We start from the raw sequence: 12,780 nt of genomic DNA, 5'->3' as shown, positions 1-12,780 counted from the left end.
AGCTGGCTGGCTTTGGAGGTGGGCAAAATCTGGAAGGCAGTGGAGGGACATAAGAAGGAGGCACTGGGGGCACAAAGGACACGGGAAGGAGGCACTGGGGGCACTATGGACACGGGAAGGAGGCACTGGGGGCACTAAGGACATGGGAAGGAAGGAGGGAGGGAATAGAAAGGGACAATTGTTGGGCCTGAGTGCAAAAAGAAAGAAAGGATACACAGTCAATTAATAGATGTCCCCTTTTGATGAAAAAAATAAATGGTCACGTTACCACTCACTTACTTTCTCTTCAGCAGAGTCAGCATCCGCGCTGAGGTGCAGGAAGGTCCCGCGATGACTCGTCTGCTGGCTCTGCTCTGGAAGAAGTAAGTTACGTCGGAGGGGGTGGACCCGGCAGACGCAGTCATTGCGGGACTTTGCCGCAACTCCCTGCGTCTACCTGGGCCAACCCCTCCAATGTAACTTACTTCTTCCAGAGCAGAGCCAGCAGACGAGTCATCGCGGGCCCTTCCAACATGCGGCTGCTGAGTCCGCTCTAGAGCAAGTACGTAAGAGTGGGGTGGATTGGCAGCAGGCAGCTACAATCATCGCGGGACCTTGCTGCATGAAGGGAGAGAAAGGAGCAGGACTGCTGTAATGGAAGAGTGGTGGAGGGAAAGAAAGGGGGCAGGGTGGTATGGAAGGGTGGTGCTGATGAAATTGATGTACAGAGAAAGGAGAGACATAAGGGGGAAGGATATTGGAGGGAAAGAAAGGGGGCAGATGCTGATTGAAGAGAGGTGGATGGAGAGAGAAAGGGCAGACATTGGATGGTAGTGGGGAGCCTATGCTGGATGGAAGTGCAGATGGGAGAGATAAGGGAGCAAATGCCAGAAGGAAATAGGAGGAGAGAAAGAGGGGAGCAGATGCTGGATGATAAGTGGACAGAGAGAGGAGAAGGTACTAGATGGAAGGGTTGGAGAAAGAGGGTACATGATGGAAGGAGGGGATAAATAAAAGGAGGACACATGATGGGGAGAAAAGGATTGAGTTAGGGAAACACTGGAGGGGTGAGGGAAAGAGGTGGCAAGCTTTAGGTAGACAGTAAAAAAGGACATTGATGAGAGGGTAGTAAGAACATAATCTAGACAGATGCAGAAAATAAATTGGAAATGAGGGAAAAAAGGGAAAGGGATTGCAGAGGAGAGGTGTGGGAGAGGAGAGAGATGCCAGACCAATGGGGGTGAAAGGAGAGATGGAAGGGGGAGGCATACAGTTTCTGGAAGGGGCATAGAAGGAGAGAAGATGCCATATAGGGGAAGAGAGACGGCAGACAGTGGATGGAAGGAAGAGAGTTACAAGAAGATGAGGAAAGCAGAAACCACAGAAGACAAAGGTAGAAAAAAATTTATATTTATTTATTGCTTTAGGAGACATGTGTCACTGTTTCTGTGAAGCATTGTATGCAGAGTCCAGCTTCTTGCTGGTTCAATTTAACTTTTGTCTATGTATTTTTATTTTATCCCCCCTTTTACAAAACTGTGAAGCGTTTTTTAGCACCAGCCGTGGTGGTAGCAGCTCTGATGCTCAGAATTCTATGAGCATCAGAGCTGTTACCTCCATAGCTAAAATCCACACTACAGTTTTGTAAAAGAGGGAGGGGTTAGTTTGTGATTATATATTCCATACTAGGCGAAGGTGTGTTCTGTGTGTTCGAAAGACATAGTTTTCTGTTAGGATTGACGGTGTAGGATTGATCTGTGCTGGTCTGGCTTGTTTAGTTTTACAATGCAATATGTAAGAGGCTGCCTTTTCCTAGGTACTCATGTGTGACTTGTGGCTTGTTACTAAAAATCATGTTTTTCGTACAGATGGGGGGGTGCCAAAAAATGATGGGCCCCGGGTGTTACATATGCTAGGTACGCCACTGCATTATGTAAAGATACCAGAAAGCTGGCGAAGCAAAAACTTTAAGTAAATTGTTATTCTTCTAAGTTTTGAGTATTTAACCCTCCCACAATCTCATGGGACTCGTTTCAAGTTTCAAGTTTATTGAGATTTTGATTTAAACACAATATCAAATATTTTCAATGTGTATAACAAAAATAAATTTTGGGAAATAAATAAAACCATTTGAACAATAAACATACAAACATATCCATAGATGATTAAAAATACATAAGGAGTACAAGGATAAACTACATTTGTTTAAAAATGCGTCCTCAGTGCCTGCTTATAAATTTGTGGAATATGTAACTTGTCGCTCATGCATATTTTTTTTGCACACACCTAATCAATCCTTAGAGGGAACATTGGTTGGGACCCTCCTGAAGAAACTGATATGAATGTGATCTCATACCTGTCTCAGTTAAGGCGTAACTTAGCTCAGGTAGCCAAGGTAGGCAAGGAAAATCTAGAATGGGCCCAAAAGAAACAAAAGATTTATTATGACTGCAAAGCAAAGGAGCGCCAATTTATTGTGGGCAACACAGTCTTAATACTAGTACCATTTGATCCACATAAATTTTTAGCTCATTGGAAGGGTCCCGTACCATTCTGGAGAGAATAGGCCCTGTGACTTACAAAGTCAAGAATGAGAAGGACCGAATACAAACCTACCACGTAAACTTGTTGAAACCATGGCAGGATAGAGAGGTCTTAGTTCTCGTGGCACAAAGGTGTCAGGAGGATGATTTGCGGCCTCAGGTTATAGACTGGAGGCAGGAAGAAAAAGTAAATATAGGGTCAGAGCTCTCTGCCACCCAAACCCAACAGGTACAAGCCCTGATGAGGAGATTTTCGGATGTATTCTCATCTATCCCAGGGCATACCAAGGGAGTTACTCACGATATTATAACTAGCCCGGACAAGATGGTCAGAGTCCGGCCCTATCGGTTCTCGGAGGACAAGAAAAGACTAGTTACTGATTTGGTCCAAGAAATGCTTACACTAGGGGTAATTGAGCCCTCACAAAGCCCCTGGTGTAGCCCCATTGTGATTGTCCCGAAGGCTGATGGTTCACCACGTTTCTGCATAGATTTTTGCCAGGTCAACGAAGTTTCCCAGTTTCACATTTCCTATGCCACGTGTAGATGAATTATTAGACCGCTTAGGACAGGCCCTATACCTCACTACCATTGATCTGACCAAGGGCTATTGGCAAATTCCCCTGACAAATAATGTGAAGCCTAAGACTGCTTTTAGCACTCCCTACGGGTTGTACCAATTTACTCGTATGCCATTCGGACTGCATGGGCCAGCTGTTACATGTCAAAGGGCAGTAAATGAGGTACTAAGGGGGCATCATGCCTATGCGGAGGCATATTTAGATGACATAGTCATTTATTCTCCATCTTGGGCCCAGCACCTTGAACAGGCAGTGGCGGTTTTGACTTCATTAAGAAAGGCTGGCTTCACAGTCAACCCCAAGAAATGTTTTTTGGGACAATGTGAGGTTAAATATTTGGGGTACACAGTGGGGAGGGGCCACATCAAACCCTTAGTCGATAAAGTAAAATGCATTCAAGAGTATCCCCAGCCGAGCACAAAAAAACAGTTACGGGGGTTTTTAGACCTAATGGGATACTACCGGAGATTTATCCCTGATTTTGCTACCAGGGCGACCCCGCTCACTAACTTGTTGAAGAAAGATGTTCCGGACACCTTACAATGGGGGACCGACAGTAGAGAAGCTTTTCGGGACCTCAAGGACAGTTTGTGTAGGCAACCAGTCCTTGCGGCTATTGACTATACTAAACCGTTGGTCCTGCAAACGGATGCATCTGGCTGTGGTTTGGGGGCTATACTCAGTCAGGAGAAACAGGGCATAGAACACCCACTTCTGTATCTGAGTAGAAAGTTGCATCCCAGTGAGAGAAGCTATGCAGCAATGGAGTTAGAGTGCCTAGCGGCAAAATGGGCGATGCAGACACTGGAACACTACTTGGGAGAGTGACAGTTCACTTTGGTCACTGACCATGCTGCTCTGAAATGGCTAGGTACCATGAGAAACCATGAGAAACAAACATTCAGATTCACCGTAGTTCATCGTCCAGGACATCTGAACACTAATGTTGATATTCTCTCTCGCATCCCTGAAAATGTTGTAGGACTCCGAGGTTCACCGGATAAGCAATTGATAAGTGTGGGGGAATATGACCCGGCAGAGGCTGTGCCTGCTGAGGTCCCGGTGAGAGTAGGCAAGAGGGTGGGTAGAAAGCCCAGGGAAGGTACACCAAAAGCCCACCCTGGACACTATATTGATGACCCGGAGCCTACTAGTTTGCCAGAATTAGAGACTGAGAAGGCCTGTGATCCACTAGAGGGTGCCGGTAGGCCCAAGAACTTGCCAAGTGGCTGATATTCAGGTCACCACCGGGGGAGCCCAAGAGCTGTGTATGTGCCTGCTGACTCAGCTAGATTAGGGCATGTCCCTGGTCTAGAAAAAACAGCAGTTTGGGAGAAGCAATTAGGCAAGTTAGGGAGAAGATTCAGGTTTTTCTCCCAGGATGATCCCCCTGGTCCAGGCAGAGGTGAGAGCAGTACACCCATGGAGGTAACTGAGGTTGGTGACTCACCGAATCTGCAAGCATTAGATGAAGAAACCCCCATGGAATTGCAAGGGAGTTTGCCTGAACAGTTTGCTGAAAATCCTGAACCAATGGAGGTTGGGTTAACTACCAGGTGCCAGGAATGACGTGTGCACTGTGAGTTTTTGTTTGGACTTTCTTTTGAACTCTGCATTTTTTTTTGTATGATGAAACTTTGAAGCTGAGAGTGTTTATTAATTGGGTGAGGTTTGCAAACACCCAGGGAGGGAATTTTGATAGCTATTTGAAAAGCTGTTTTGTAAAGCAAACCTAAGACACTCTTGATTTTCCCAGAAGTATTACTAAGGCTGTTGGAGGCTTCTGTTTAGGAACTGTGAACATTGCACCTACCTTGTGCAGAGAACTTTTTTGTGTGTATCATTTCCTACTTGAGAGCAGGCTAAGAGCTCATTAAGTAAATAAGCTCTGAGGAGAGCAGGAGCTTAGGAACATTATTTTTCTTTGTTGGAAAGAAAGAAACTTGAACTGTGATTTTGCTCTTGATATTTTGTTTTCGTTTGATGATTCTTCTGGCAAGGATCATTATCCATTGTGCTTTAGCCAGCATTGACTTTATTTTTGAGAGTAAAAGTTATGCTATTTTACAACTGAGGTTGTGGGGGTTTTTTTTTTGCTGAAGTTCCTCCTGTCAATCCAATCCTGCAGGGTGACTCCAGGCCGGGTCACACGTCGGTGTACTTCCTATGTGTAGCCACTAGTAGTGCTATTGAGTCCCGGTCCCGGGCTGCAGGGTGGTCACAGTATATCGTCTTTGGTAAATACAGACGCAAAAAATGTGTTCAGTTTATCGGCGATGGCTTTGTCCTCCTTTAGCACTCCCTTTATTCCATGATCATCCAGCTTCCTTTGCGGGTCATTTCCCCTTAATATATCAAAAGAACGGCTTGAAGTTTTTCGCCTCCTTGGCTATTTTTTCCTCATAGTCTCTTTTGGCCCCTTTTACCAACTTATGGCACCTGCGTTGATGCTGTTTGTACTTTTCCCAGTTTTTGTCAATTTTTGACCTTTTCCATTCCTTAAACAGTCTTCTTGTCTCTGATCGCTTCCTTCACTGCTACAGTGAGCCATGCTGGTTCTTTGTTCTTTTTCTTTTGTTGATATGCGGTATATATATAGATTCTGCACCTCGGCAACTGTGTCCTTAAAAATGGACCATGCCTGCTCTAGCGTTTTTACAGTGCTTATCCTCTTTTTGATCTTCTTCCCCATGGTGAGTCTCATCTCTTCGTAATTCCCTTTTCAGAAGTTCAGTGCCGTGGCCGTCGGTCTGGATCGATGTTTCGCCCCTGTATCCATGTTCCTATTGTGATCACTGGCTCCTAGCATCTTATTGGTTTTAGAAGTATTTCCCTGTAACTTTATTGAGTGTCCCCTAGTCTTTGTAATTTTTGACAGAGAGAATAATTGATCCACTTGTACCCATTCTATTCCACTCTGGATTTTGTAGACTTCAGTCATATCTCCCCTCAGCCGTCTATTTTCCAAGCTGAAGAGCCCTAACCTTTTTAGTCTTTCCTCATATGAGATGAGTTCCATCCCCTTTATCATCTTATTCCAAAGCCTGGAAAGCTTTTCAACAGTTATGTGCTAAGAATCACGTGGAGCCTGAGAGGTCTCCCTTTTCGGTGGTCCTGGCTTTTCTTGAGCAGGTCTAGAAACAGGTTTAGCAGTGGCCTCCCTTACAGTTTAGGTTGCAGGCCCTTCATGTTTTAGAGTGCACAGAGGTGCTAGCTTGCTTACTGCTCATCCTGCTGTATTCATTTTTCTGGGAAAGCACTAAGTTTGCGATTTCCTTTGCATTTTCTTTTCACTTCGTGGAATCTTACCATTGTTCTACAGGGCCTTGAAGAGGCTCATTTGAGCCACTGAAGGATGCTTCTCTTCTGAATCTGACAGTCAAGACTGTCTTTTTGGTCACCGTTGGCTTGGCATGGCATTTTTTGGGGCTTCAGGCTCTTTTGTACAGAGTGTCCTTATTCTGTTTTCCAGACACAAATGTTTTCTCCGTACTGTACCTTCCTTCCTATCAAAAGTGGTTTTTGTCTTCCTTGTCAAACATGAAGTTCATTTGTCTGCTTTTCCTTCCATAGGCTTGGCGCAAAAGGATCGGATTTTGTGAAAGTTGTATGTCAGGGGAGTCTTGCTGTTTGGAGAGGAGTAAGATTTTCTGGCTGTCCGATCGCCTATTTGTCCTAACTGCTGCGCCTTGCAGTGTCAGCTGGAGGCCAATACTTCAATTTGCTCGATTGATTCAAATGACCATTTCTGCGACTTCCATCACCTGCAGAAAGTAGCTGCTGATTTTGCCTACTCAACTAGAAGTGTGGCTTCATCATGGGCAGAGTTTCATGCGATTCATCCTGATGAAATTTGCAGGGTGAATAGTTGGTCCTCTCTTCATACTTTTTAACAAGTGGATGTGGTGGTTAGTTTTGATGCCATTTTTTGGGGACCTTGTTGAGGGCAGGCTCTTCTGTCCCTTCCTAGTACTTCTGTCCCTCCATTGCTTTGGTATGCAACCTAGCATATGGAATCTGGAAGGGACATAACAAAATGGAAGATTAGGTTTTTACCTTCGATAATCTTCTTTCTGTTAGTCCCTGTAGGATTCCATATGACCCACCATCTCTGTGTACACTCAGTTGTTTGGAATAGCCTACTTCTTTCTGCCTTGATGATTCTCCTTATAGGCTTGAACGCTTTCCAGCCAGTTGACAGATCCTGTGAGGAGTTTTCTGTGAGTATGCTTTACTGAAGGCCTTTCTTGGAATGCTTGTTGCACATAGCAGGTTAGTTATATTACATTACATTGATGTCTTCTATCCCGCCAATACCTTTCAGTTCTAGGCAGTTTAAAACAAGAAATTAGGTTGATAGCTATAGTATGTATCGGGATCTGGGAATAATCGATATGGTTTGGTTAGATTATTTGACAAATTTCTTGACTAGTATGGTTTTCAGTTCTTTCATGAATGTTTTGTAGTTGGGCATCATGGTCAGCATATATGAGAGGTGGTGGTCTATTTTTGCTGCTCTGGTGGCTAGTAGACCGTCATTACAGTTTATTGGTAGGGAGGGAGGAGTGCAATGATGTATTCAAGCCTGAGCTGGTAGAGTCCTGTGCTCTTATACTTAAAAGTTCGTTTTGGCTTTCAGTGAGCACTATCATTAACTTAAATTATTTATTTTTTGATATGATAAAATTATAAATTCTCTTTCAAAAGAAATCCTACAGGGACTAACAGAAAGAAGATTATTGAAGGTATAAACCTAAACTTCCATTGGCTATGTCACCAAGAGCTTCTGTCATGACATTTTTGGAAATTTAGCATCTTTCATGACTCCTGTCAGTATGGAATCCAGAATAGACAATACAGAATGGAAACAATACGACTGAGGCTGGTCCCAAGCAGCAGCAGCAGCAGCAGCAAGTGGCAGCATGTATATACTTTGAGGCAACATAAAAGCTTCTATACTCAAAGCAGGGTAGTTTCCTGTGTCAGACTCCATTTGTGATAGTACTATGTTGTGAGGACTTTCTATCCTGCTTGTCCTTGAGAACATAAAAAATTCCTATAACCCCTTCCTCCAATTTTGTTAGCTATATAACATAACATCGTACTTATAAACCGCATAACCATAAGTTCAATATAAAGAGCACTTTTCTCCTTCATACTGCCTTCCCTACTAGATTTGCTCTGACAGATTAAGATGGCGTGAAACCACAAAGTCGCACTAACGGTCAATTCTGACATTTAACTGAACAGCTGATACTAGTGTCCAACAATCTGCTAAATATTTAGCCCTTTCTGGCACCCAGATTAAAAAAAACAAAAAAGCTGAGTAAGATCTAGCCCAGTGATTCCCAAGGGAGCTCCCCAGCCAGTTAGGTTTTCAGGATATCCACAATGAATATTCATAAGAGATTTGCATGCAGAGAAGAGAGCCATTGTTCTACCCTATTTGTACATATCTTAACAATGAATTGGAGAGGATGACAATGGCAATGTCACCCAGCATCTGCAGGAGTTTCCATCAGTCCCAAAATGAATCTCTTACCTGGGACTGGGTATCAACAGAGTTCAAGCAGGTACCAGAACATACATTCCAGATACGGATGTGACAATCACTGGTTCCACCACCTGTCGCCAGAACATTCAACTGCCAGGGATACATGTTCCTCAACATTTCTGAGTTACCTTTGTGCCTGTTTATCGATTATTAATATTTTGCAGAGCAAATCAGTTCAAGAATTACTTATGTTGCTGGGATCCTCCCCTGTACCTCCTTGTCATGGATTTGTCCAGGCATGGCTTTGGGACTTAACTGTATATGTTTGCTAGCTTTCAGACTGGGAGGGGGGGAGCATGTGCTCAGAAAAGTTTGTGGATTTCTACAACTCCTGGATTGTGGGTTGGGATTGAACACGTGGTGCATGGAATCCTACAAGGACTAATAGAAAGAAGATTATCGTAGAAAGATTATCGAAGGTATAAACCTAATCTTCCATGAGTCAAGTCCCAATTGAAAAGCAACTCTGGAGTGAGAAGGCATAGGATTAAGTTAGGATGAGTAATCTAAGAAAATACTTTTTACCAGGTTTTTTTTTTCTTTACGTGCTTTTTTTGTAGAACCGAAGATGTCCAAGAAAACATGGCAGTTGTGTTATTGGCAGTTCTTGTCTCACTTCTTGGATTTTCAGTCCTGAACCAAGGCTTTTTCAAGGACATGTGGCTCTTCCAGTTCTGTTTTGTGATGGCCAGTTGTCAATACTCCCTTCTGAAGGCAAGAATATTTTACTTTCAGAAAAATGTACTTCAGTGTGTGAAAACTAAGAAATGTTGTACTAACAATGATTTTGTTGTTCTTTTAGAGTGTTCAGCCTGACCCTGCATCACCTGTACATGTAAGTTTCATTCCCATTCAACAGTATACTTGCTTTTTATGCTTTCATTTTGTGAGAAATCCAGCATTACTTGGAATGTAAAAGTATAGTATTGCCCTGTCCTTATAAATACAATAGTCTGTTTATTTCAGATGAATGTAAAGCTGCTATTCTTCCAGTATGCTCATGAGAAGGGTAAATGGCATAAGGCATATAGGCATTAATACACATGCATTTTTTGTACTTGGATATATGTTCACTAGTATTTATTATAATCTGACTTGTAGTGAATAGTGAGCTGACATAAACACAACAAAGAAATAATTAAGGTGCAATCACTTATACCAAGCTATAGAGCTGGTGTAAATGCTTGCCTACAGATTTCATAACACTGTGCACAGATAAGATCCACATGCATCATTATGCACCCTGTCCACATATACATATAAGTAGGATGGTTGATGTGCCGGTAACATAAGTAGGATGATTGATTATACCATATTTATGCTGGTATTAATAACTCTATTTTTTTCTATTTGTACACACTTTCACTTTGAGGCTTCGGTTCAGGAAGGCATTTGTTTGATATTTGTTATTGCAGTCTGTCCTATACCTTATTTACCATGGACCCCTGAGGAAGGCGTGTTATCCGAAACACGGCCCGTGTCGGGTCCCTAGGTTGCTAATAAGGTTGTATATTCACTGCATTTCTTTTTTGGTATAATAAACATTGCCTGCATCTTGTGAGAATAGCTGCCTGCTGTCCCTGGATAACACCTGTTACGGTAAGTAACTGTGTTTTATCCCAGGACAAGCAGGCAGCATATTCTCACGTATGTGTGACCTCCAAGCTAACAAGAATGGTATGCTGGGAGTGTTGGGCTTAGAACATAAGAACATAAGCAATGCCTCTACTGGGTCAGACCTGAGGTCCATCGTGCCCAGCAGTCTGCTCACGCGGCAGCCCAACAGGTCCAGGACATGTGCAGTAATCCTCTATCTATACCCCTCTATCCCCTTTTCCAGCAGGAAATTGTCCAATCCTTTCTTGAACCCCAGTACCATATTCTGCCCTATTACGCTCTCTGGAAGCGCATTCCAGGTGTCCACCACACGTTGGGTAAAGAAGAACGTCCTAGCATTCGTTTTGAATTTGTCCCCTTTCAACTTTTCTGAATGCCCTCTTGTTCTTTTATTATTCGAAAGTTTGAAGAATCTGTCCCTCTCTACTCTCTCTATGCCCTTCATGATCTTGTAAGTCTCTTCTCCAGGGAAAAGAGACCCAGTTTCTCCAATCTCTCAGCGTATGAAAGGTTTTCCATCCCCTTTATCAGACGCGTTGCTCTCCTCTGAACCCTCTCGAGTAACGCCATGTCCTTCTTAAGGTACGACGACCAATATTGGACGCAGTACTCCAGATGCGGACGCACCATCGCCCGATACCATGGCAGGATAACTTCTTTCATTCTGGTTGTAATACCCTTCTTGATTATGCCTAGCATTCTATTTGCCTTCTTAGCGGCCGCTGCGCACTGTGCCGTTGGCTTCATTGTCATGTCCACCATTACCCCCAAGACACTTTTTTGGGTACTCTCATTTAATAACATCCCTCCCATTGTATAGTTGCACCTCGGGTTTCTGTTTCCCACATGTAATACTTTACATTTCTGAACGATGAACTTCATCTGCCATCTCGTCGCCCATTCCCCTAGTTTGTTCAAGTCCCTTTGCAATTCTTCACAGTCCTCTTTAGTTCGAGCTCCTCTAAATAGTTTGGTGTCGTCTGCAAATTTTATTATTTCGCACTTCATCCCTGTTTCTAGATCATTTATGAATATATTAAATAGCAGCGGCCCGAGCACCGAGCCCTGCGGGACACCACTCGTGACCCTCCTCCAGTCCGAGTAGTGGCCCTTCACTCTTACCCTCTGTTTCCTACCCGCCAACCAGTTTCTGATCCATCTATGTACGTCTCCTTACACCCCATGGTTCTTCAGTTTCCAGAGTAGGCGTTCATGGGGCACCTTGTCAAAGGCTTTTTGGAAATCTAGATATATGATGTCTATGGGGTCTCCTTTGTCCATCCGTTTGTTAATTCCTTCGAAGAAGTGCAATAAGTTCGTTAGGCACGATCTCCCCTTGCAGAAACCATGTTGGCTGGTTATCAGAAGTTCGTTTCTTTCAAAATGTTCATCGATGTTTTCTTTTATCAGATTGGTTGAAGTGCCCATCCCTTCTGGAGAAGGACTCCAAACAATAGTGAGAAGTGAATGTATGAACTGAGGACCATGTGGCAGCTTTACAGATTTCCTCAATGGAAGTAGATCTGAGAAAAGCCATAGAAGCTGTCATAGCTCTAATTTTGTGGGTTGTGACATGACTCTCCAGTGTCAGTCCCGTCTGAGCATAACAGAATGAGATGCAGGCAGCCAGCCAGTTGGAAATCGTTCTCTTGGAAACAGAATGCCCCAACTTGTCTGGATCAAATGAAAACAGTTGGGGAGAAGTACGATGAGGTTTTGGCCTGTCGATGTAATAGGCCAAAGCATGTTTGCAGTCCAAAGTGTGCAAAGCAGTTTCTCCAGCATGAGAATAGGCTTAGCAAAAACACTGGTAGAACAATTGACTGATTGAGATGATATTCAGTGACGACTTTCGGAAGAAACTGGATGCATGTGCAGAACCACTTTGTCATGATGAAAAACTTTGAAGGGTAGATCTGCTACCAACGCTTGTAACTCACTGACCCTCCTGGTAGAGGTGAGAGCAATAAGGAAGACAACTTTCCAGGTGAGAAATTTGAGATGAGCTATGGCCATTGGTTCAAATGGTGGCTTCATCAAACTGGAAAGAACCACGTTAAGGTCCCAGAAGACAGGCGGAGGCTTGAGAGGTGGTTTAACATTGAAAAGTCCTTTCATGAACCTGGAGACCAAAGGATGAGCAGTAAGAGGTTTTCCCTCGACTGGCATATGAAAAGCCGTAATAGCACTGAGATGGACTCTGATAGATGTAGACTTAAGTCCAGAGTTAGATAAATGAAGTAAATAATCTAACACCAATTCCACTGCCAAGGAAGTTGGGTCATGATTCTGAAGAAGACCTCAGGAAGAAAACCTAGTCCACTTTTGTTGATAACATTGTTAAGTGGCTGGTTTCCTGGAGGTGTCAATAATATGTCGAACAGGCTGAGAAGGATGTAATTCAGAAAAATTCAGCCCGAAAGAAACCAAGCTGTCAGGTGTAATGATTGCAGGTTGGGGTGTAATAGTGACTCCCGTCACTGAATAAGCAGAGTAGGAAAAACTG

The 12,780-nt window shown here is 43.5% G+C and overlaps 1 protein-coding gene across 1 annotated transcript in view; it reads left to right on the top strand.

Annotated features, from left to right (window-relative positions):
- Window positions 1–12,780, top strand: part of PCNX2 (pecanex 2) — a 1,104,481-nt gene that overhangs the window by 339,310 nt on the left and 752,391 nt on the right. The window contains 2 exon segments of the mRNA XM_033937641.1: window positions 9,218–9,371; window positions 9,460–9,492. Coding sequence (XP_033793532.1) covers window positions 9,218–9,371; window positions 9,460–9,492 — 187 coding nt within the window.

This window comes from Geotrypetes seraphini, chromosome 3, assembly GCF_902459505.1.
Source record: "Geotrypetes seraphini chromosome 3, aGeoSer1.1, whole genome shotgun sequence".
NCBI classification, from domain to species: domain Eukaryota; kingdom Metazoa; phylum Chordata; class Amphibia; order Gymnophiona; family Dermophiidae; genus Geotrypetes; species Geotrypetes seraphini.
The sequence above is the reverse complement of the archived record's forward strand: the minus strand, read 5'-3'. Positions and strand labels throughout refer to the sequence as shown.